The sequence below is a fragment of the Hippocampus comes genome, unplaced genomic scaffold (assembly GCF_001891065.2).
Source record: "Hippocampus comes isolate QL1 unplaced genomic scaffold, H_comes_QL1_v1.1 scaffold276, whole genome shotgun sequence".
Taxonomy (NCBI): Eukaryota; Metazoa; Chordata; class Actinopteri; order Syngnathiformes; family Syngnathidae; genus Hippocampus; species Hippocampus comes.
This window is the reverse complement of record NW_017805074.1, coordinates 631,369-656,232: the sequence shown is the minus strand read 5'-3', so window position 1 is coordinate 656,232 and position 24,864 is coordinate 631,369. Positions and strand designations below refer to the sequence as shown.

General features: G+C 40.6%; 2 protein-coding genes across 16 annotated transcripts; both read left to right on the top strand.

Moving 5' to 3' along the window:
* Positions 1 to 1,535: 1,535 nt before the first annotated feature.
* Positions 1,536 to 10,298, top strand: sh3bgr (SH3 domain binding glutamate-rich protein). Of its 13 annotated transcripts, none has more exons than XM_019864869.1 (9): positions 1,542 to 1,783; positions 2,726 to 2,911; positions 3,005 to 3,085; positions 3,911 to 4,003; positions 4,626 to 4,763; positions 5,341 to 5,367; positions 8,155 to 8,190; positions 8,269 to 8,328; positions 9,599 to 10,298. In XM_019864869.1, exons 1-8 carry the CDS (start codon positions 1,739 to 1,741, stop codon positions 8,284 to 8,286), a joined length of 624 nt encoding a protein of 207 aa, XP_019720428.1. In that variant the 5' UTR covers positions 1,542 to 1,738; the 3' UTR covers positions 8,287 to 8,328; positions 9,599 to 10,298. The 13 variants fall into 13 exon arrangements, with proteins under 13 accessions (XP_019720435.1, XP_019720425.1, XP_019720431.1 ...); XM_019864871.1 differs by having other exon boundaries at positions 1,543 to 1,783; positions 8,272 to 8,328; XM_019864867.1 differs by having other exon boundaries at positions 1,546 to 1,783; positions 9,590 to 10,298.
* Positions 10,299 to 11,928: 1,630 nt separating this feature from the next.
* Positions 11,929 to 24,617, top strand: igsf5b (immunoglobulin superfamily, member 5b). 3 transcript variants are annotated; one of them, XM_019864861.1, is made up of 10 exons: positions 11,929 to 12,032; positions 13,026 to 13,122; positions 14,487 to 14,795; positions 16,718 to 16,845; positions 17,756 to 17,921; positions 18,814 to 18,945; positions 20,659 to 20,683; positions 22,231 to 22,310; positions 23,066 to 23,130; positions 23,886 to 24,617. In XM_019864861.1, exons 2-10 carry the CDS (start codon positions 13,074 to 13,076, stop codon positions 23,994 to 23,996), a joined length of 1,065 nt encoding a protein of 354 aa, XP_019720420.1. In that variant the 5' UTR covers positions 11,929 to 12,032; positions 13,026 to 13,073; the 3' UTR covers positions 23,997 to 24,617. The 3 variants fall into 3 exon arrangements, with proteins under 3 accessions (XP_019720420.1, XP_019720422.1, XP_019720421.1); XM_019864863.1 differs by lacking the exon at positions 23,066 to 23,130 and having other exon boundaries at positions 23,886 to 23,979; XM_019864862.1 differs by lacking the exon at positions 23,066 to 23,130 and having other exon boundaries at positions 22,231 to 22,331; positions 23,886 to 23,958.
* The last annotated feature ends 247 nt before the right edge of the window (positions 24,618 to 24,864 follow it).

Below are 24,864 nucleotides of genomic sequence, written 5' to 3'. Positions count from 1 at the left end.
AGCCCTATTGCAAGCCCAATTCAGAATCGGAATGTTATCTCTAGAAAGAAAAGATCTCCACAGAAATTCGGGAGGGAGGGGGGGGGGAATTGAGTGGGACTATCTGGCCCACACTTGATTTGTTTGCATCCTACTTAAAGGAAAGAAGAGATTATTTTGCATCAGTAAAAAAACTTTAAATCTGAGCATACCAAATTTACACATGGAATCCCCCAGGACTCCATCTTGGGACCTCTACTGTTTAACATCTACATGCTTCCATTTGCTTAGATAATAGGAAATAATAAAAATTAGCACAATGCTTGATGACACAGGTCTACATTTCAAACACCCGAGGTGACCATAGCCCCTTACAAGCTACGGGTAAATGCATGGAACAAACAACAGTAGATGTCCCAAAAATTTCTACAGTTAAATAGAATATAGAGAACAAGCAGGTTGTTTTTGGAGCTAAGGAACGTCTTAAAATCAGCATGCAGCTCCAATCTTCAGTTAAAAACCTTAGAGCAAGTCAGGAATCTGGGTGTTGTGATGGACCCAGACCAGAATTTAAAAAAACACATAACAATCACAAAGTAAACTCAACTTAGTCTAAAAAAACTCTGCATGATTTAGGCCCAAAATACATCGGAGACTTTTTCATCCAATATGAACCATCCACATAGCTCAGGTCGTCTGGTGTAGGTCTGCTCTGTGTTTCTAAAGTTGGATCTAAACAATCAGCCGGTGATGTGTTGTTACAGACCCTCTTATGTGTTTTTTATATCACTTGCTCATTTATTTTGGAGAGTCCACTTCCGGGGACCTTCTGTTTCTCTTTAATTATCAGGCTGGTCCAGACGGTGTTCCCCACACCTGCAGCTGATCAGCAAACACGCCCTGCATATAAGAACTGCTGATCTGTAAGCGGGTGCCTGATGATTCTTGCATTACGAGTGGTGTCTAGGCAGTTAGTAGTACACACGCTTGCCATTTTGGGCATTTTTGTGCAAACCATTTGATCTTGGTTGTCTTTTTCCAGTGCCTCCCTGCCCAGCCTGGCTCTGCGTTTTCCTCAATGGACCACTTGCCCCAACACCTATTGTCCTTCCTTTTGGACCCCCTGCTGCCTTTACCTTTGTCACCCGTAACACAGCCGTCAGTTTCTATATTCCATATGTCTGGAACAAACTCCCAGAAAACTGAAAGAACATTTAGGATGTGACAGATTTGTAAAACAATATCATGATTATATTGTTACTTTGATTTAAACAATATTTTGATATTGTTTAGCAAATCTCTTCATGATTCTGTGAAGTCCCTTGCTTGGCCTCAGGCTCACCTCTGAGAAATGCTGCATTGACTGATGCAAAGAAAAACAAACAACAAAATCTAAATCCTTTTATTTCAGTGACTGACCTGCGCAAAAAGCCAAGAAAGGAAAAACAAAAAAACAAAGACTCCGAGCGCAGACGTTGCTATTTCTGTCCATGTATGCTCACCAAGGAGCTGCAGGCTAACTTTGCTACCCTGTGGCCAACTGACAGCTCAAACTGCCAATCAGTGCCACCGCTCTTGGGGGACAAGCCACCAATCGTTCAGTGATGGAGCCCAGTGGCAAAAATAACCCTCAACGCTGTGTGTTCGTGCACGTGTGCGTGCGTGTCGGGCTGCTACTTCTAATAATAGAGGAGGGAGTCTAACTTCTCCTTTCAGAGCCTACTTGTTGCTTACTCCAATAAAAAAAAAAAAAGTAACAATGGTTATCAAAGTGTTTCTCGCCACCTCATCGGGATCCACGGCGGTAAGTTCGGACCCTTACAATTGTGTTAGTCTCTTTGGAGCGAATTTTGCTGTATTCTTCCAAACGCAATGCAGCGCTAGTCGCTTTTCAACAATTTGACAAAGATCAACACATGCAAGCAAAGCGCACTCGACCAAGGACCTCACGTTCTCATTACGGAACCGAATTCCCACGTTCGTGAATGGATCACTTTTTGGCAATTAATTAGGCTGGGTGGGGGGCGGTGAAGACCAGCACCCCTCTTAGTAGGCGCTGTTGTGTTGTCCGATTCTGCTCGTGCTCAGGCCTGTTTGCATGAACGAGGAAAGCCAACGGTGGTGCTTCCCAGCATTTCCCAACCTTTATTGAGCCAAAGCACATAAAACAGTTCATATTAGAAAAAAAAAGCGGGCACACCACCAAACAAAACTCATCGATCGGCTGGATCGAATAGTTGGATATTTAGCATTTTATGCGAAATAGGTGATCAGTTGTATTATAATATGCCGATTTATACAGTCAGATTAATTTTTTTCCCCAAATAGTTTTTTTTTTTTGCGGGGGTAACCCCCCCCCCCCCCAAAGATGTATTCAGTGTTTAGCAATGCTTTTGGAAGAATTTAATTTAGAGTTTGTTTTTTTTTCCCTAATGCATGTATAAGCAGCAATTATACACACATTTTGGCTATTTGTGGGCTTGGCTGGTCCCAATTAGGGGCCATCTGTACAATAAATAAACAAGTTGTTGAAATAGATAATAGTATAGTACTGGTAGCCGTTTTTAAAAAAAAAATGGTGACCCCTGTACTACTACCATACTTTGAGTTACTGCTCTAAAATATATATAACAAAAACAAAAAAAAAGATTTGAGAAATCCTTTTTTTTTTGTTTTTGTTTTCGTACTGTGCTGGACCTCTGGTTCTCTGGGTCAAAGAAAGTGAATTTGTTTCTTCTAATTCCAGATCAAGAAGAAGCAACAAGATGTGGTGGGCTTCCTGGAAGCATTGAAGGTGGACTACACTCAACTGGACATTGCCTGCAATGAGGAGAACCGCAAGTGGATGAGGCAGAATGTACCAGAGGAGAAGAAACCCTCCAATGGCATCCCACTTCCCCCTCAGATCTTCAATGAAGAGAGCTACTGTGGGGTCCGTGTAAAATAGCAACACCCAATGTGATGATTACATTATTTATACCACACGAAAGTAATTGTTGATCAATAATTTGATGTTTTTATTCAGGACTATGAGACGTTCTTTGATGCCAAGGAAGACAACTCTGTATATGCCTTCCTGGGGTTGGCCCCTCCTCCTGGTTCAAAGGTCAAGACTCTAATTCTTGTCATGACTTCATTTTCTCTCAACACTGCAGTGGTCCTTAAAATAATCATTTTGTTTCATCTTTAACAAAAACACCAGCAGTTTTGAACAATCAATATGTGAATGTCTCAATCTAAATCGAATCAACCTTTATAAGGGCCTAGTTTTAGAAACAGCTCTTGCATTGAAGTGCAATTTTGGCTAATTGTGGCAAGCACTTACTATTAGCTGATTTTTTTATCATCGATATCCGGTATGTTGAAAATGCGGATTACTGAGCAGAGCTGAAACATGTTTAATATTGTCTGTGTATGCGATACATTGAAAAAAAATGTGGAGTGATATTTACTTCAAAATAGTACTCAATTTTTTTCACTGAGAAAAATAAATTTTACAAGGAGAGTTTTTGAGTAAATGAAATCACTCAAGCGTTGAGGTTCGGGTTGGGAGTCAGCCACTCTCCCACCTGAACCATACCACTGCTACTGTGTGTTAGTGTATTCCTGGCGTCAGGCGGAATACTCATTCCTTCAAGACCGTGTTTTTTTTTTAAGGTCTCCTTTTGGAGTCAGCAGCAGTTAACTAACACGCAGAAGAAGTGACATGGTTCAGCTTGTATTTTAGAGCCAACTTTTTACTCTTACTGGGAAATGCAAAAAGAATGCCGTTGAGGTTTTGAGGTTCTTTCCGCTGAGTAATATTTCAATAAGGTGGTACTGTTTCGATGAGGAGTCCATATTTGTCAAGTGGAACTCACTGTCCCTCCCGAACTTTCCAAACGGTTGGCATGTTGCCGTGCTGTTGACTCGAATCCTTTCCTCAACGCAGGAAGCACTGCAGGCTGACGAGGAAGAACACATTATGGAGAACGGCACTCACATTGAAGAAACCACCGAGGAGGGAACCCAAGATGAATCCATAGTAACGTTTCATTGATCCGCCCTGCTTTCCTTGCTTGCTGTCCAAACCGCACGTCCTGTCAGCTTGATCGTACTCTCACGCTCCTTCAGGTGCACCTGTCCAGTCTTCACGTTAACTCCTCTTTTTGTGTTACTCGGTGGCTGAGACATTTGAAATTCACAACCACTAAATACACCATCACTGTGCTCACAATGATGTGGAGCTGTGTTTCCAACACCCTTCGTCCACATCCACATGTTTCCGTTGCTCCAAGTTAACGACAGTAAAGCAACGACATGTGATGTTTTCAATTTGGGATGTGAGTGATCGCTAACGATTAAAAAAAAAAAAAGTAATGTGATGCACATATATTAGAAGTTCTTGGCAAGGTTATACAAGTAACATGACAAACGGGAATGGGATTTGATTTTTATTAGCTGACCATGTTCTTGTGTGATCTGCGTCTACATGTTTTAATTTTTATTCTCTTTTCGTGTGCACTAATGCCTTTTTTTCAATTTACAGACTGTATCCAGCTGACGTGCGTGCCACTCACTTTGCATTTGCTTTCTAACAAACCTAATTTATTGAAACCTCATCACCAGTTTGTTGTTTTCACATTATTACAAAAAAAAAAAAAAAGGTTCCAGAGGTAGATCGTAATGGGGACGTACATGGAGACCAGGAGGACACAGAGGAAGGCGAAGGTCTTGAGGAGGAAATGGAGCCTGAAGGAAACGAAACCACTGAAGGAGGAGAAGATGAAGAACCCGAAGATACAGTAACTGATGACCTCTAACTTTATTTTGCTTTTCATCCAAACATTCCTAAAATTCTCTGTTTTCACTTTCAGCATCAGCAAATTCCCTTTAAGGTCCTTTTTTTTTCTCGACTAAGCCTTTGTCTTTCCTGGATCCTGTCGACTGCCCTACCCATTCAATTCTCTTGAGTTTGACTTTTTTTTTTCCTTATCCAAACATTCCTAAAATTCTCTGTTTTCACTTTCAGCATCAGCAAATTCCCTTTAAGGTCCTTTTTTTTTCTTGACTAAGCCTTTGTCTTTCCTGGATCCTGTCGACTGCCCTACCCATTCAATTCTCTTGAGTTTGACTTTTTTTTTTCCTTTTTTTTTTTCACTAATTCACAAACATTCTCATTCTTAGAGTCAAAAGAATGAGGATATTTCACTGTTTTACTTGTGTTTTTCCTCTTCAATGTCTTAATGCCAATTTTATATTTTTAAAAAATCCTTAATTCCTCTTCAAGCCGCATCAACAGGTCATCACAAAGAGTGTGCTGTGCGTGATTCCATTTGGTTCATGTTCATCACAAAACCTATGTTGTCTTTCTGTTAACAGGGTCATGCAGAGGAAGATGAAGAACAGGTATGTTATTTTTGCTTTTAAAGTTTCTGGAAAAAGAATTCCCATGTTCTTGTCCTTTATTGGCCAATTTCCATTCTTAGAAACTAATTATACCTTGCTCCCCCGTTACCTTGGCAATTTGGGGAAACTGCATTTGGCAGCAGTGAAAGCACAACACCATTCAGTCACAATTCTTTTCAATATAACCAGTTCAGATAATGGCTGGATAAAATGAGTATTGGAAAGAAAAAAAGTAACAATCCACTGATTCTAATGTCCAAAAAGATCATGCGGTGAATGTCTTCCTCTTTGTGCTGTTTTAATGTGTCGCATGTTCCACTTTTAACCGATCCGCTGATAAAAGATACTCCAACAAGCTTTTCCCTCTGCGATATGGCAGTTATTGGAAAATCAAAACAAAAAGTTTAAGGTTCTATATTTGTGCCCAGCACAGTGGTGTGTAGTGCAGTCTTATTGTAAGAAAGGCCCGGGATTTCTTTGTTTTGGTATACTGTATTTTATTTGGTACAAGTGGTTTGCGCCATTGTAGGCATGAACACAGCCTACCAGCTTTGCGACCAATGGAAGCAGCTCCTCTCATTCCCATTAAATTTCTCTCATGAGAAGCGCACAGTGTTTCACATGGCGGAAGCAGAAATAGACTCGCTGGATTCAAGGCAGAAGATTGAAGTGTGCAAAGTACGTTTATAAGGAACTGTAAGCTGACCTCCACCAGTTGGCGAATGTACCAGAGCGAATGCAGTTCACCGCTGTGAAAATGTGTACCTGGAGACCACCTTCCACTCTGGTTGCCCCCCTTCCAATTTAATGAACCACATTGCGGGTATGCATTACTCTGCCGTTCAGAGAATTGTTGATTCTCAGAGGCGGCACGGTGTAGAGTGGGTCTCACAGTGCAGAGGTGCAGGGTTCGATTCCGGCTCCGGCCTTCCTGTGTGGAGTTCTCACGTTCTCCCCTTGACTCCATAGGTTTTCTCCGGGCACTCCGGTTTCCTCCCACATTCCCAAAATTTGCATGGCAGGTTAATGAAACGCTCTAAATTCGTCCCCAGGTGTGAGTGTGAGCGCGGAAGGATGGTCGTCTATGTGTGTGCCCAGATATTGACTATCATACAGTAAAAAAGAAAATTTCCCTTACAACGGGCATAAGCTTTTATGAATGAGATCAGTTTAAATTACTTTTTTTCTGATTTTTTTCGGTGGGTGGGCATTTTTTGTTGAATTCCGAACTTCATGGGCATTTGAGGTTACACTGTGATTAGTTGCCACATTGTCACGGCACATTCAAACACTATGATAACACACCACGGATAATAATACATTAGGAAATAGGTCAATAATGTAATCACATTATTTCAGTATGCACACATGCATTCAAAGGACATAATTGACATGCAACAGCCATTTCGTCTTAACGCAGGTACACTAAACACGTTTATCTGCAGCTCGCTTGTATTTCATAACTTTATTGACACAACCTCTTTCCGCCTCTTCATGCACGCTGTGTGTGGCCTCATGTCCATTTCCTGGTTTGCTTGCCCCAGGAGGAAGAGGATTTGCGGTCAGAGGTAATTGTGCACTGGCCATCATCCCTTTCTGCAGCCCCGAAAAAAACCAGTCATCTCGTGTGGGTTTGACGTTCTTGACAGGCTATGACGTTACGAGGATTTTTGTCGTGCTCTTTTCCTCCCATCCGTCTTGATATCACTTTTCTTAACTCTTTTTTTTCCATGTTTTTTCCCCTCTTTTTTTCCCTCTCTTCTAACCCAATCTTCTTCATTTTAGTCCCATCAGTGCCTCCTGACAACTTCAACTATCCCATCAGTTTTTTTTTTATTTTTTATGTGGACACCTTCATCAATAGCACATGTCTCTGCTGCTCTTTTGCTCCCCAAAGCCTGTTAACCTGCAGACTGTTGTTATTTCTTATAGGAGGAGGAGGAGCTACGGCAGCTTGAGGTAGAAACACAACTTCTTTATTTATTGTCTAACTTAGCTTTGGTCGCTCTTCGCATTCCAACTTTTCTCCTAGTTTCCAATTCATCAGACACTCCTTGAACAACAGTTTCTCCACCTCGTCCCCTCTTCTTAAAACCTATCAATTATGTTACATTATAAGATCTGCCTCAGTTCTGCCAAGGCTCCAATTCATACACATCTGCGTCTTGTTTGAAGGGTTGACAACATTGCATGCGTTTTTACTGCAGGGACAATGTTATTTTTCTGTTTTGAGGCAGGTGGGAGCGTTTGTTGTGCAGTTCTTACCTGCCGGTGCTCATGAACAGACAAGCGGAAATCTATTTTCCCTTTTGTTGTTGTTGTTTTATCTAAGAGGTTGTACCTTTTGTTCATTTCTTTATGCTCTCACAGCTTAATCCACCTCTTTTCGTTTTGGTCAAAATATCTACTTCACATCCCCCAGTGAGCAGCAGATGCTGCTTTCTTGACTAAAATGATTACTTTATTCAAAAAGAAAAAGATGACCACTGCTACGCGTATTGTTTCTTGTTTAGACATGTGCATGGGTGACCACCGCCTCTGGCCATTTCCATGCTGCATCACTCCTATAAAATATCATTATTCAGAAATTGTCTTATTAAAGAACGACTCGTCCCCCACCTTAGAAACAAGATCTGTACATAAATTGGGGTTGTGTTTTAGTGACCTCCGCTTTTTGTTTATATGCAGTGAATGAATACGATACATGCAACCCTTTCTACCGTCCTGCCAGCTTCACTTTCTATTCATTTTTCTGCCCTTTCTCGCTCCCTCTTTGTATTCCAACAGGGAGAAGAAGAAGAAGAATACTTGGAAGAAACACAGGTCATTATTGACTACTAGTACAAATATCAGTATAATCCACTAACCACTTTGTCATCAATATAACTTGGTTTCTCACAGCAGGAAGAAGAGGCTTAGTAGTTGAGCCAAGGGAACGCACGGACGCCCTCCCATTTTTAGGTAAATGCCATCTCCTGTACTCTACCACTGGGTGACAGCAGAGTTTTATTGACAATCGTGGTACATGAGCTACACATACACATCTGATCCCATGATAGAGCCGTATCAAAATTTCTGCCTTTGCGGAAATTGACCCCACATGTGACCATTATGGATGACTTCAGAGCAATTTGATTGGTTGCCTAGTAACAAGTTTGATGTGTGACCGTGGCATGTATTTTTTTCTCCATTAGATTCTCAATCAGTTACTCCCATAAAAAAAAAAAAAAAAAGAAATATCAGACATGGACTGAATCTCTTATATGGTCAAACTATAGTCATCATCACAACAATGCATGCAAAGTTTAAAGAAAAATTTGAATATTATTAATTGTGAAATGAAGTTAGCCGGTGTTAATATTTTCATGTTCAAGTAATACATTTTGTATTCGTCATAAATGGGGTGATGAACGTGCAGATGCATACTAACTGTGCCAGAGAGCGGAGTCTCTCAAGACAAAGCACCGTTCCCTTTGGGGTGTACATAATTGTCATTGTACTGAGCAGCCCGGACATAAACCCGCATCACCGCTTCCTGACATATTCAAACACTTTTTCTAATATTGATGAATAAAGGCAAAAAAAAAAAAATAAATGTCTGAGGCAAAGGGCACTTTGCTCATCTGGCGCTGTAGTACCACTAATGGTCTATCTGTGCACATGCCGGGTCGTCCTGACACTTTTTGGTACCCACTCGTGTTTGTATTTTACATTTTTTTCAGAAAATGTTGTTTGAACTCCAACTCTGGGTGTTCAGTTTTGCATTTTATTCAAGACACGTCATTAACGTTAGTACTGTATATATCTCAGCATTGGTCAGTTTGGTTCATGGAAACCAAGGGAAGCTCACGTGCCCCTAGCTTCATTGAGCACAAAATACAAAAGTCTCAATAATTTGGGCTCCTGGGAGGCAGCGGTGATAACAATCCTACATAATCACACTCTCCAGAGCCTCTCGTTTAGTTAGTCTATGCATGTTGGGCTGTTATGACCCAGTCAAGGAAATATGCAGGTTCTGGAAGAGCGAGCTTTGCAGAAATTGCAATCCCTCCTGAGCCATGTGAGCCCCTGTCACAGTGCGTTAGCGGAAGCTGCCAACTGAGATTCAGATGCGCCTGCGGAGGAGTCGCTGGATTGGGTGGTGCGCTGGCAGAGTGGTGGCGGCTGCCTCCACCATCACATCCGCTTTGGAAATGAGTGACCTCGTTTTTGTTTTGCTCTGTTTGTCCAGCCTGAAGGAGCCTCCTGTGACAACTGTCCCTGACCCCTGACCATTGGCCACTTCGGCTCCTTTCGGCAGCATCTTGACTCCTCCCCCAAGGCGGCGCTGCACCCGCATTGGAACAAAGAAAACAAACCAAACAAAACACTGGCCCTGTGCTTGAAGATGTCAAGTGAAAAGTCACCATGGCCTTTTCTTCTCTTCTGACTGCAGCGATAGATTGAATTTTTATATTTGACATTTAGATACTGACTGTCGGACTAACAAAAAATGTGCAGAGTAGCATAGCACTGCAAATATGACTTTAATGTTATTTTGACAAACGCACGTTTTACATTTAAAGACAAAAACTGACCCTGGCATACAGTTTCTTCTTTCCTCAAGTTCTGTTTAGGGGTTTAGACTTCCTCCCGCTTTGAATTTTATTTTTCAGTTGCTTTATCAGTGCAATGCAAACGCACTCGCTGCATGGATACGACAAACAAAGATTTCTAATGAGGAAGACAAAAACGCATCTTGAAACGCTACAAGCTAATCCATCACTGTGATGACCTCTGGCAAAGCTGTTTGTCGGAAACGATGCACTTTGTTCAAAGAAATATATGACTAAGACATAGATGCAATGGAAAAGCCAATAAAGTGAAACTGGTTTTAAAAAAAAAAAATCATGACTAGCTGGCTATATTTAGTAAGTGTTTGCATATTTATAGATCAATGGAACGCTATTCTGAGCCTGGCAGTTTTCATGACACAGGTCAGCTCACATTTTGGTATCAAGAAAGCTTCAACAGTTTTAGGATGACTTGATCCTTCCGAATTGGCTCTATTTTATTATCATTTTTATTTTTTAGATATTTCTTTTTTTTTTTTTTATGCTAGTATCAAGTTATGGCACTGTGATTCTCTTGATGCTGCAGCTTTGATGAGGCAGTATCTGTCTTTTCAAGCATGTCCCAACAGTAGCCGGAAAGACGTTATCGCAGAGAGCCTTCGACATGCAAATCATGTTTCATGAAAATTAAGCAAAAACTATCCAAATTAGGCAACATTCGCAGTAAACAACAGATTTTTGTAACACAAAAAAAAAAACGGTGACATCAAAGCATAAACACTACATTTAGTCACGATCAATGAATCATTATCAACGCCTCTCGTTGGCGGTTGTTTGTTGGTTTGCATGTGGCTGTTTGCTGATATCTTAATCACTTTATTTTTCACTCATGAAGGGTTTGTGAATGTGCATATTAACTGGTTGGGTTCGGTACCTCCAAAAAGGTTAAGAACCACTGATCTAGAAGTATATATATGCATTGACAGTGTTCATGAAATGGATGTGAAATAGCCGTACGGTGCCCCAGCGTCTCTGCCACACGGTTCGAGGCTTGAGCTCTCAATTGTGGCCTTCCTGTATGGAATGTCCAAAAACGTGCTTATTTGGTGAATTGAAGCCTCAAACTGTCGATATGTGAATGTGAGCATGAATCTTGTTTGTCTCTGTTTCCTGCGATTGATTGGCAAACAGTCCAAGGTATACCCCGTCTTTTGCCCAAATTGAACTCAGCGAGGCTCCAGCTCGCCCTCCACCCTAATGAGAACAAGCTGTATAGAAAATGGATGGATGGATGTCAAATAAAACAATCAATAAGTAATTTGGTGGGTTTGATATAAGATGCATTTTCATGAGTGACTTGTAGCCATTTTATGCACACCACATTTATTTTAGGGGATCAATTTTTAGACATTGTTTTAATATACACATACGTCATTTTAGCACATTGCGCAAAATGATGCCCACTGCAATTGGTCAAAGTAATTGACTTGCACTTTATCAAGTGTAACACAACAGAGGCTCAAACTGTATGAAAGTTTCGAGAGAACACTCTCCCACCCCCACACCCCCAGATGGGACAAGCCGAAAGTCGCCCCAACAACTACAGTATGTGTGCCCCCCCCCATCTCTACAGTAAATATTTCTTTGCCGACTGACCTTCACTGAGCAGAATGATGTATGGGCTCTTTGACAACGGAAGGCTGTTTCCTCACTTCAGCAAAGAAACCTTTGTTCTCTCACACTTATCAATCTCCTAAAATCCGATCTGAGAGCTTTCACAAAGTTGACAAATTATGATTTTCAATTAAACCTTTTTAGTGTGGTGTACAATGTATGCAGGCATTATCCAGTGTGGGGGTTCCATTCTCTAATTGGCTTTTATTTTTATGCCCCGTGATAAGTGTGCTGATACAAGGGCCACTGTTTGCTGTCTGAGTCACACTGTGCTTTGTGTGTGTGTGTGTGTGGTGTCGCTGGGCAAAGTTCATTTTGCTAATATTTAACCGGACTTTTTTGGGTGATGTCGCGGAGCCTCACACATATAGAAGTAGCGTATTATTGGAATATATTTAGCGCGTGCGATTCCGTCTGCTGTTCCACAATGACAATGAGGTCAGTCAGACGCACTACAATACATCTTTATTTTACTTTTTATTTGTTATTCTTTTTTTAACTCATTTAATCCTAATTTTCATTAGAATACAATGTTGATTTATTGTCATTTTGTACAGGCACATTAGAATTTGAGTGTTGCGCTGTAAAATTAGGGGAAAAATTGTGTTTTGATTGTACATATTTTGCTAATCTTTCTATGCATTACAACAAAGTTTAAAATTATAACAGAAAAAAAGAAAAGCAATATAATAACAAGATACATAAAAATGTGAAATAATCATCTCCAAAAAAAACTAAACTAAAATGAATAACAAAATGTAACGCCACATTGGTTACTTTTACCAGAGGCAACACATTCTGAGTCACAAATGATTATATGTTGTGTATGGAGTTGACTGGTTTGTGTTTTCCCAGTTGCAAAAAGGAATTTACTCCAAGATGAACAACATTTTATGGGAAACACCATGTCATTTTAATTTCCCCACAGGAATGACTGTACAGTCCTTTAAGAGGCCACATTTTCCCATTGCTTTAATTAAACCTTCAGGTTACTCGCCATAGGAATGCATTGTTTTATAGCCAGTTTTATTATTGTCGAGTAATTATTCTGTCTTTAATGTGCAATACTTTTCTGCCTGATTAGATATGGATTCACACTCACGGGACACTTCATACCGGCACATTATAATCTTTCTAATATGATCTAATATGATCCAGCACATGTGTAGTACTTTGATAAGGTTGCTCAGTTTTGATTGATGCTTTCGGAGAGTGTGCTTGTGGTGTGGATTCCTATGAGCCTCACAGCCAGAATAATAACGTAATATTTTTTTAAAGGCAGAAATATTGATGCATCTCATTAGCATGCATAGGCTTACCTAATGTTTTGGCTTTACAGTGTAGGTTGAGTTGATTAAAAAAAAAAAATGTTACAACCAAGATGAATACTAATCGTTGCGTTGATGTAGTCATTGACTGTCGGATTTCCAGGTCCCCTCTGCAGTGATTAATGGATTTCCTCCATTGAGATGCATAATTATGGACATTTTTGTTCTGCTGGTGGTTCTTCTGTTGTGCAGCACTCAAGGTGAGTATAAAGTTAACTGCTGCCTGTCTGACCGGTGATGATGGGAATGTCACGAGGCCAGTGAAATATGCATTAACAGCCACAGCGCTCGTGTTGAAGTGCGGCACTACTTCTGTTTCCACCCACAGGCCATCTAGTTAGAGGAGCAACTAATGATCTCGCTGCACTTTGTTATGAATTTTCTTCCATATAATATCAGTAAGATGGAAACAGTGGCCATGGGAATTCACTGTCACTGGTTCTTTATTCCCAATAGGAGTAGGCTCAAATGATGCTCATTAGTGTGCCATTTTCTGTTTGCAATAAACTGTTTGTTTGGCCCAGATTTTTTTCTTTTCCGCAGGCCTCATTTCCTAAATGGATGCATAATTTATGATCCTGTATGCCAAGTTCACTGCAAAGGAGTTATACATCACCACCATAGCATAAACCAATTTGTCCACGTCTCTTTTTGCGTCGATATGAGCTTGCTTTCGCCTTTTATGAGGGACTCCTCATAATGTAGAGTGGAACCTCTTGTCGAACACAGTCCATTGTGGAAAACTTGCCAAAAGTTTATTTTTCAGATAGGGAAGAACATACCCATTTTGCCATATCGGAAATGGAATTTCTTGGAACAGAATGGATCTGTTTCAGAGTCCAACTGGCGCCATCATGAAACGATTATTATCTGTAGATGCCTTTGTTGTTCGCATTTTAACTGTAATATATGTGTAACAATTAGTTCATAGTAAAATGAAAAAAATGATTTATGCCTGCTGCTTGTACCCTGCAGGTGAGCTACTTTCCTTCTATTCCAACGGTGAACTTCCTTTTATTGTCAGGCATATGTTCCAGACCCACCTGCTATATAAATCAAATGTATTGATTTTTAATCAATTCGGACTTACTCATATACTGTAAAAATACATAAAAATGACTTTTGTTTCAATGTAGCTCATCAACTCACTTCAACATAGTTCCCTGGCACCAAGATGGCACCAGATGGGGACAGATCAATGTTTTTATTGTTGTGAATATGCAGGGATTCAGTGTGGAGTCTGCTTTTGTTATGATTGCCAATGGACTAAGAAGCCAGGACAGAGATGACATTGGTAACCTTCTGTGTTACCATCATATGCTGAGGTCATATGCTGAGGTCAAGGCAACTCTTGTTTGAACAACTCTTCTTTTTTATTTTTTAACAGAAATTTGGGTTGAATGCATTAGTCGTGCGTAATTACATAATATACAGTCTGCAGATTTGATCAACTTAACGAAACTAAACTTGCTATTGTACACTACTGGTGTAATATAGCAATAGTTTAATTTTCTGAAATGTGGAAAAACCATAACTTTAATATTCTCCGTTGAATGTTTTGCAGTTTCCACGCTACTAAAGCTGTCGCCCATCAACTTGACTGTGCTTTCTGGGGACGAGGCCCGCTTTACCTGCATTGCCCAGAGTGCGAAGTGGGATGTGATGCTGTGGGAGCTGAACAGCACAGTGGTGGTCACCATCTCCAGAATTCACGGTGTGCTTTCCTCCCCAATTCCCAATGTGACGGCAGTGAAAAGCCAGAATGGAGATGGTTGGGTGTTTGTTCTCAAGAGTGTGGAGAGGCTCCATGAGGGCCAAGTGAGCTGTAACCTCGAGGGCAATGACAAGAAATCAGCAAGTCTCTTCGTTCAAGGTCAACATCACTTTTGTGCCCTTTTTCATATCTATAAATCTATATGTCTAGCTAGCTCTAGCTAGCTAGCTAGCTAGGACTGACGGAAGTTCCGTCAGTCCATCACTGACAGACGTGTGACAAATGACGGAAAACTGATAAACCATGTACCGACAGAAATGCATTTTCATCCGTCACGGGAATCATCACTACAATAACAATGATGTAGTGGCGGACTGACGATGACAGATTTGGTTGCTTTGACATAATGACAAACTGATGATAACGGATGGGCAGCTCGGTGAATGACGAATGATGGTTAGATTTTATTGATCTTGTTTAATACTGATGTTATAAGGTTTTTTTTTTTTTTTTTTTTTTTTTGGTTTTAAGACTGCAAAACTATTGAGTCCATTTTGACAGTGTAATGGTTAACCGAGATCAGGTTTCTGAGGGGAAGATATTTGAAATTTCACAGAAAAAAAGATTGCCTCAGCTTTTCATCTCCTTGCATATAGAAGTACAAGACTGAAACCCACCGCACTGCTAACGGTTGCAAAACACACTGAATATAACCTTGATGAGGAGCAAAAAAAAAAAAAAAAAGTCGCAAATGTTGCTATAATTGTAGCCACCCACTCACTTCTGCTGCTTCACTATATGAGCACAACCAGAGAAAAACATGCATTTTGTGTTTCAAGCTGTTTTGTAGTTTTCTTTGAAAGGACTGAAGAATTACATCTAATTATGACCAGTTTGTGGCGCTGACAGAAACAGTGCTATGATGGGAATTAAAGAGGCTCTAGCATGACCGCAACCTTTGTGAGGATAAGCGGATTAGAAAATGGATTGATGTATGGTGTGTGTATGTGTGTGTGTTTATGCATACTGTACGTACAATTCCATATGTTATGGTGATTAAAAGACAGCGTATTTCCTTGAATCACAAATACATGATGTACTGAAATATGTTGAATATTGTTGCTGACACAGCATGATTCAGGCTCAGGAAAATGGCATATCTCAGATGAGATGAGACAGTCTGAGGTCTCCATTGTCGTATTTTATACTTCATAATTAGCCACACATTTTCAATGAGAGACAGGTCTGGACTGCAGGCAGGTCAATGTTTAGTACCCGCACTCTTTTACAACGAAGCCATGCTGTTGTTCCAAGTGCAGAATGTGGTTTGGCATTACTGTAGATGCTAAAATAAGCAGGGGTGTCCATGAAAAAGATGTTGCTTGGATGGCAGCGTATGTTTCTCCAAAAACTTTTTATGATTTAGCAGGGGCATGAAAGGTAAACCACCCTATAGCGGGTAATGACTTATAACAGCGCCCAGCCTCTCATCAGTCATGAGGAACAAGGCTGCTGGTCGCATGCCAACATCTGCTCTCACCACCCTTTAAATACATCCCAAGCCCACATTGAAAAGTGTATCATTTCCTTTATGACTCCAAATTCAGCAATCAAATAGTCATTGCCTCTGCCACTCATTTTGCCTGACAACACACTGTACCTCTGTGCACCATAGAGGCTTATTTGGCTGGCAGGGTGTTAGATGAGGAGGGGAAAATGAAAAGCATTGGTCAGGCTTTTGACACTTTAAGGTGCTCAATCAATCAGCCGCGTCTGTTTTTTCCTATAGGTGAACAGGCCTACCGAGGTGCTGTTGCTGATCATCTTTTACACACACATGGCCGCTGTCAGTGCTAAACCCTTTTTTTAGAGCACCCGTTGTAATACTTGCAAACAACATTCACACTCACATTCACACGCATGGACAATTTAAAGTCTTCAATTCCTGAGAGAAATCACAGTGCAATAATGTGGGTTCCCAAATTATGGCTAAAAGCCTAAATTATGTGATTGCAAATAGGACTGATGTTCCTCCACATATGCAAGTGTGTGACTGTACCTGTTCTGTTGTTTGATTTCAGAAACAGGCACCGTGACAGTCCTTGGAGGCAACGCAATAGCTTTGAAAGGGCAGTTGGTCCAGTTTGAGTGTGATGCCGTGGGATGGTACCCCAAACCTTCTTTGCATTGGGAAGTCAACGGTAAAAAGGTAAACAAACTAGAAGAATCATACATGCTCAAAATGTTCGTTATCCCACTGTCAGTTCAAATGAGATACTCATGTCTGATTAGCATTTTTTTTTTTTTGCAACAACCCAACTGTCATACCCGTTAAGTGTGATGCCTTCAATATTCCACTGGCCACAGAATTAAGTCAATTAACAACAGCGGTGGCAGAGGACCGATTCCAGCAGCATTGCCTGTTGCTGGACTGAAGAGCAATGGTGACACGCAACTCAATGAATAAATCTAGGAAAGTTGAAGAGAAGATGATTGGCATATTTAAAGACCATAACGTCACATGTTTTTCTGGCTGGCAAAAGCTGAAGCATTGTCCGATGGCGCCACTAGTAAATAAACTCTTCCATGTCATTTGACCAAGGCAGACCCATTGATTAAACAGGGTAAATGTCTTATTAATTCAGGTGAGAGCAAAAAAAGAAAAAACACAATGCCTAGACCTCGGTCATGGTAGATGTACCCTAAACGCTAGCCTACTACCATTATTTGTAAATGACCCGAGCCTACTGTACCACCGAGTGGTTCTTTTGATGACTGATGTTTTTTTTTTCATGACAGTCTCTTAGGATATGGTTGGGGTTTCCTCCTGTGATCTAAGAAGGCTATTAGCACAGCTTTCTGTTGCTCGGATTAATCAACGTTGTTTTCTGACATTTACACAGTAGCCAGCTGGATTTCTTCAGGCCAGTGCTAATGACTTGTGTTCTGCCACCCTGAAATATCTTGGTGCCAATTGTTTGCAACACATTCAGAATTGGCCTAGATAAGAACATGGTTGATTTAGAGACAAAAGCAGCCATTTGTTTCGGAAAATGGTTTCAGTGTGGCAATATGCAGCAAGTAATGATGTGTTTGTCTGTCTGGGCGATGGTGTGGAGTTGAGCCAGAGTGAATACAACCTCAGCAGTGTACAGAGGGGAAAGAGTCTCTTCGCTGTGAGCAGCAACCTCAGCATGACTGCGAAAAAAAGCTCATGTGTTGACTGTCTGGTCTCAGTATCCGCCCTGCCTGTGCCACTGATGAGCAGCATTCGTCTGACAGTAGGTGAGACACCACCGGCGTCATATAAAAGCGGCAGCCAAGAATGTCCTGTCGAACCTCTTTCAAGGGAAAAACAATGTGGCAGTACTTCATGGCGGCGCATCTGCTTGTTGCCAGGCGCAAATTCACAAGGCTCAGTGAGAAAACTGTAAAGATCGCCACTGGGCTGTTCAGTGAAAATCAAGCACATGTGTTGATTTTACTGTGAGTCTGCCACATTATTATTTTTTTTTACTTAAGAACATTTGTAATAAATCACTGGATTTCTGTTGTGTATGCAATTTGGATTTTTTTTTTTCTCTCAAAATAAAATAGCAATCACACAGTGAGGAAGAGCATCGTATTTATTCTGTTCATGCAGTTCGCATGGCCTGTTTTTATGAAACAGCAGCCCCAATTTACACCACAAGTTTTCCTCTTTTTTTTTTTTTCCAATGTGACCTTCCCTCCTCAAGACACCACTGGCGTCATATAAAAGCGGCAGCCAAGAATGTCCTGTCGAACCTCTTTCAAGGGAAAAACAATGTGGCAGTACTTCATGGCGGCGCATCTGCTTGTTGCCAGGCGCAAATTCACAAGGCTCAGTGAGAAAACTGTAAAGATCGCCACTGGGCTGTTCAGTGAAAATCAAGCACATGTGTTGATTTTACTGTGAGTCTGCCACATTATTATTTTTTTTACTTAAGAACATTTGTAATAAATCACTGGATTTCTGTTGTGTATGCAATTTGGAATTTTTTTTTCTCTCAAAATAAAATAGCAATCACACAGTGAGGAAGAGCATCATATTTATTCTGTTCATGCAGTTCTCATGGCCTGTTTTTATGAAACAGCAGCCAACTTACACAACAAGTTTTCCTCTTTTTTTTTTTCCAATGTGACCTTCCCTCCTCAGTTGCCGAGGTGGTGCAGGATGAAGATGACTGCACAGTCCCATTGGCGGTAACGTCCTCCCTCACCGCGCTTCTCCTGCTTCTCCTGCTCTGCATCTGCACTGTCCTCTGGTACAGAGAAAGGAGACAAGCAAGTATGCACTTTTCTTTGAATCGCTTAGGGCAGGGGGGTGGAGTATCACCTCTCCCCTTCTCATTTCTGTAAAGACATGTTGATTAAAGTATAATGAAGAAGCAAGGCGGTCACACTCTGTGACGTTGGCCTTCAACAAGGACACGCAACATTTTTTACTGACTGTATAGAGAAAAGATCAGTTGTCAGCAAAAATGTATGGCTACTTTTATGTGAGCATTTTTGGACATGTAACTGGTTTGAAGTGAATGAAAAGTGAAAGGTAAATATGGGAGAGCAGCAGAGAAATGGTTTTGAATTCGGAACGAGAGCCAAAACGAACGGATAATATTACACACATACATACGTAGATTGCACCATGACATATAATATTAAAATAGATGAGCCACATCAGATGAGGTAAAAGAAAGTATATAATTCAATACATTTCATTTAATAGACAGTGCTGTGAACTAGTATTTGACCCCTTTCTGATTTCTGTGCATTGAAATATGTGCATTCAAAATGTATTCAAATGACTAGAAGAATAGGACCCTGTACAAAGCTTGAGCGAAAGAATTGCAGGAGGAATGGTTTGCATCTAAATGAAGTTGCTTTTTCGCTCTCTAATCAAGCCATATGTAAGAGTAATGTGTGCTTTGGAATTTTGGAAAAAAAAAAAAAATACAATCAGCTGCTCTGGTTTCCCTCCGAGACTTGAGCAGGGGGGGATTTATTATAAAATGGCAAAGGCAGTTTCTCTCCCCGAAACAGTCACGGTATTATATGCCTCACTGACTCTCATTCTTACATCTCAAAGCTTGAGCGCAAGAAATGCAGGAGGAATGGTTTGCATCTCAATGAAGGTGCTTTGTCGCTCTCTCTAATCAAGCCATATGTAAGAGTAATGTGTGCTTTGGAATTTTTGAAAAAAAAAAAAAAGACAATGAGCTGCTCTGGTTTCCCTCAGAGACTTGAGCAGGGGGGGATTTATAATAAAATGGCAAAGGCAGTTTCTCTCGCCGAAACAGTCACTGTTTTATATGCCTCATGGGGCTAACATTGTCTACACCCTTGTTATATGATGTTGAAGCCTTGTGACAGAACCCAGGAACATTCTGCTAACTGGAGGCTATTACAGCAGAATCCAAAACTAATAATTGCCGTTGTGTTTTATAGAGGTCCTATTTTCTCGATGCCCCGAGAAGGCATAGTTGCTCCGCGGCAGTGGTTCTTCACCTTGTTGTAGGCACCGAACCCAACCAGTTCAAATGCACATTCACCGAACCCTTCATTAGTGAAAAATGAAAATCTGATTTTTTTTTTTTTTTTTTTTTACAAATTCCAAATTATTAAAAACAAAAAAAAGAAAATACAATTTCAAAACATAAGTTTGTGCACAAAATGAACCGTGCATGTCGTACGATCACGACAGTCACACGTTGACTACTGAGCCAACAAAATTTCCCGCAGCACTGATTGGACAAGCAATGTCATGTGATCATCTGCAGCTAGTGATGGCCAAGCGGGCGTTTCATAACTAATTGACATGTTGAGTCGGGTATGTCTTAACCTCCATGGCAGAGGCTTCATCGAACCCCTGAGACCGATTCACTGAACCCCTGGGGTTCGATCGAACCCAGGTTAAGAACCACTGCTCTACGGTGAATGTCACGGGAATTTAATTTCTGCAATTTCTGTGCTAAAAAAATCCCCCTGTCTGTTTGTCCTTCAGAGAGAAGCTCACAGGACACAATAAGGTAAGATTTCAAATGTCTTTGGATGTGCACTTCCTTTAACAGTGGATTCCAAAACTGGTGCGGAAGCAAATGATTGCCAATATGGCTTTCTTTAAAATTCAGAGTACTTTTATTGTTGCTTGGAGCAAATAAATTGTGATTTTAAAATAGCTTGCACGAAATAATCATGAACTTATTTTGGCTTCGTGGCAGATATAGCGGCCATTATATTTGTCAGCGGTTTTCTCCACAGCTGAACTACATTTTTTAGTGTGTCCAGAGAGAGGACTGAGTCTCGTAAAACATGTTCCTTACTGACAGGGCACTTAATGATGAAAACAATACAAGGCCTATGATAAATGACTCCTTTGTGAGGAAATTGTTTGTTCCCAATGAGAGATGAATCTGTTTGAAAATGTTTTATCACTGTTATCCGTTGTATCACGATATTCCTAAAAGGAACAAGCTCATTAAGATAGTTCAAAATTGCTGGATTTGTTGTTTTTTGAACACCGGTTGCGACATAAGGTCGTTGAAGTTGCTCAATATGGCATCAAATTTGCTAAGTTGGCAGCACAGCCGAAATTTTCTTATTCTTATTTGCTGTCAGAGTAATGCTTCTTGTTTCTCCATTTGTTTCCTGTTGCAATGCACATCGGATTAGCCGAAGCCGGAAAACACGTTGTCAGTCCTAAATACGGTGGAAGTGATGATTAAAACTCGAAATGTGAAACCGTTTATCCGTAGAGCAAACCCTTTTACAACCTTTTCCCAGAGTACAGCGTGACCTCAAAAACGGAAAATTTCAGAAACAATATACCAACAGAGGCGCTAAACGTGAACGTTAGAAATGTAGATCAATTTTGTTCGCTGAATGAGAGGAACAAGGTACAAAAGCTGCGGTATAAGACGCCGATTCTTCTGCTCCAGTGAACAGAAGTTACGAGTCAATCAATAGAACTGAACAAAAACGTGGTGAAGACTGACTCGCAGCAGCACAGATATCATTCACGGGCACCCCTTTAAACAGAGCCCTTGATGTCATCATGCCCCGAGTTGGCTTCTCTTGGAAACAACGCCTGCATCGAGGATCAAGTGACCTGAAACATGAGTTTTTTTTTTTTTCCCTGTGCGAGCACTTGACATGTTAGCAGGCAGATTTGACAGGTGGCATGCGCTGAATGTCTCGCGAAACCAAAACCGCAGTATTTTTAAGTATTTTATTTGTTTTTGCTGGTTTGTTTAATTGTGGTTGTAAATTGTACAATTATTGTGATCTTGAAATATAAAAAAATTAAAATTATTTTATATATTAAATTATTCTTCGTCGCTCAAAATATGCGTCACATTGTCCGACAGCCCGGCAAAACGCCGTACATTGATCGAGACTTTCAACCCAGGTCGGCCAGAAACTGAGGAAAAAAAAAGAAAAATATCTGAAGAAAATAGAAAAAAATATATTTGTATATAAAGGTTAACCTCATCGTTTCAGATGTTTGCGGCTCCCTTTTTTCTTTTTAAAGTGGCTCTGTGCTAATTGTGACCTTTGCTTGTTTGGATACTTGCAGGTGTGAGGAACGGAACAATGGCCAGAGTTTGCCTGCTGGTGGCAGGGTCAATTTGGGATTTATGAGTGAGGCCCCAACAGGTGAGAGTAACATAAGCAGAGGTGGGTCGAGTAGCCAAAATTGTACTCAAGCAAGCCAACTGTTGCTTAAGAAGAAGGTTTAATAGCCCTCAAAATAATTACTTCAGTGAAGCTAAATATTCAGTGAAAAAAAAGAATTCCAGGATTGAATACCTTCAGATTTTTTTGAATGACGAAACTAAAATATCAAATAGCAATGTGCAAATTCAGATCTAAATCAAACAATAATACGTGTCAAATAACAAATGAAGTCAACTCGTTTCCTCCATTGTTTCTGCCATGCGCCACGAAAATGTGTCGGTTTTAAAACTGTTCTTTTGTTTGGGGCCATGGGGACTTTGTGTGTGGTCATGTGATTGGCCGGCTCGGTTAGAAACAGAGTCACGTGAGAGTGTCTGAGGGGGAAGTCTCTCTGCCAAACCAAAACAAATAGATCGCACGAGTAATATCCATCCATCCATTTTCCGAACCGCTTGATCCTCACTAGGGTCGCGGGGGGTACTGGAGCCTATCCCAGCTGTCTTCGGGCAGTAGGCGGGGGACTAGATGAAAAATAAAATTGTTTTCTCTTCATAACGTAGGCTCAATTCACATACAGTAAATTCTTTACATCTATAGTGTATATCAGGGCAAATTTTCGACGAGTTTGGTTAATAACGCGAGAGTTCTCAGAAGCATCAAACCTCAAGCAAAAGTAGCTGATCTGCAAGCTGGAAGGTTAGATGCGGCTGAATTGATTTTCTCGCACCTTGCAGATGCTGTTTACGAAGAGATAATCAAGGGAATTCATAGCAAGAAGGATTTGGTCAGCGTTGAGAAGGTAAGCTAGAGAAAGACAACAACAGAGCAGGGAGAAAGAAAAATTCTTCAGTTTGCAAATATTGACAGACTCAAACCGCAGATTTAATGAGTATCTGGATGTGTACACATAGGCAGTGGTCCCCAAACTTTTGTCCGTTGCGGCCCGGCTACTATTCCGCCCCCGTTTGGGGGGCTTCCTTGGGGGTAGTGCAATGTTACAACAATAATAATTACTCATTTTGGTAGCTTGTGGATTTCATATTAGCATCACACAACCGAGCCAACTTGAATTGAATCAAGAGTCAGTCCTCGCTAGATGTGATGTAGAGCATCTGGTCAAATGTTTTTCAGCGTCGGTTAATAAATTATGGCGCCCTAAGGTGACATGGAAGAAAAAAAACTTTGCGTTCCCTCACAAAAATTACGAGATAATGCAAACTTTTCGAGATAACGCATTTTTTTTTTTCAAGGGGACGCTTTAAAAAAAAAATACACGTTGATGTACTTCCGGGTCATCTTCCGGGTAACAATACAACAAACATGGATTGTTTTCACCCGTTGAAATTGGCTTGAAATCCAAAGGCATAAAATCTGTTCTTGATCTTATATACGGTTCCCAAGTCCTCCTCCATAATTCTCTCCTTCCCCGAAGTCGTGTCGCCTCTCAGTCAGCCGCGCATGACTCGGAAGTACATGAATGCGCATTTAAAAAAAACGTACCTTGCCCCCTGCCCCCCCCCAAAAAAAAACTTTTCCACATTTTGTGTTCCTCAGGTCCCTGATGTTGTAACATCTAGCAGCCTGTGTTTACATCGCGATGGTCACGCCCAAGTCGACCTTTCAGAGGGGAACTCGAAGAACATCCGGAAAGTTACGACAGTTTAAACACATTTAATGTGTTGTGTGAATGTGGATGCGAAGTATTTTCGGCAAGATGTTCAACTTTTTGTAAAGCCACTTGCTCAGTGCAGGAGTTCTTAATTACAACGGAACTTCTCATGGCGAAGACTCTACTGCAAAAAAATAAAAAATAAAGGGAACGCTTAAAAAATGTAACTACAAGTGTTCCCTTTATTTTTTTTGAGCAGTTTATTTGTCTCTGTATGCTGGTTGACCACTAATTAGTTCCGTTTTTGACAAGGAATAGCGGAAAATTTGAAGGAGAAAAAAAATGGTCCCGTATTCATGATTAAACCTTTTGAAACACTGCGAGCAATGTCTCAAGTAACAATTATCGTAGCTATTTGACATTTTCATGTTTTTGTATGATTTAAAATGAAATGAACAAAAAAATTAACAATACTCCTACTCATGTTCTGACAATTTTGAGAGCAACCTTTTGCACAATTCGAAACAAACGTTTTCCTCACAATTTAGAGCCTTCAAAACATGTATGCATTTAGATCCTTGGATATGCAAGTATTGGAAATGGGTCTGAATCATTTTGTACATGCCTATAATTTATGTCAATTTTTTTAAAGACATTAAAAAAAAAACAATTACAAATATTTCAAGTCTTTTTGAGTCATTTTGATGATGTAGCATATCCCCTGCCGGGTGAACTGTAGACGTCTGCTTTTGCAGGAGCATTTGTCTTGATAATGAGGAGCTAAAAGAAACAAGTACTCTGGCCAATTTATTTAAACAACCATGCTGCAAATGTGTGCATTTGCAGCCCCTCCTTCCTTCCCTGTCTTCACATGCTCAATAATTGGCTTCTAAGAATATCACTGTGCCACTGCAGGCAGGGGGG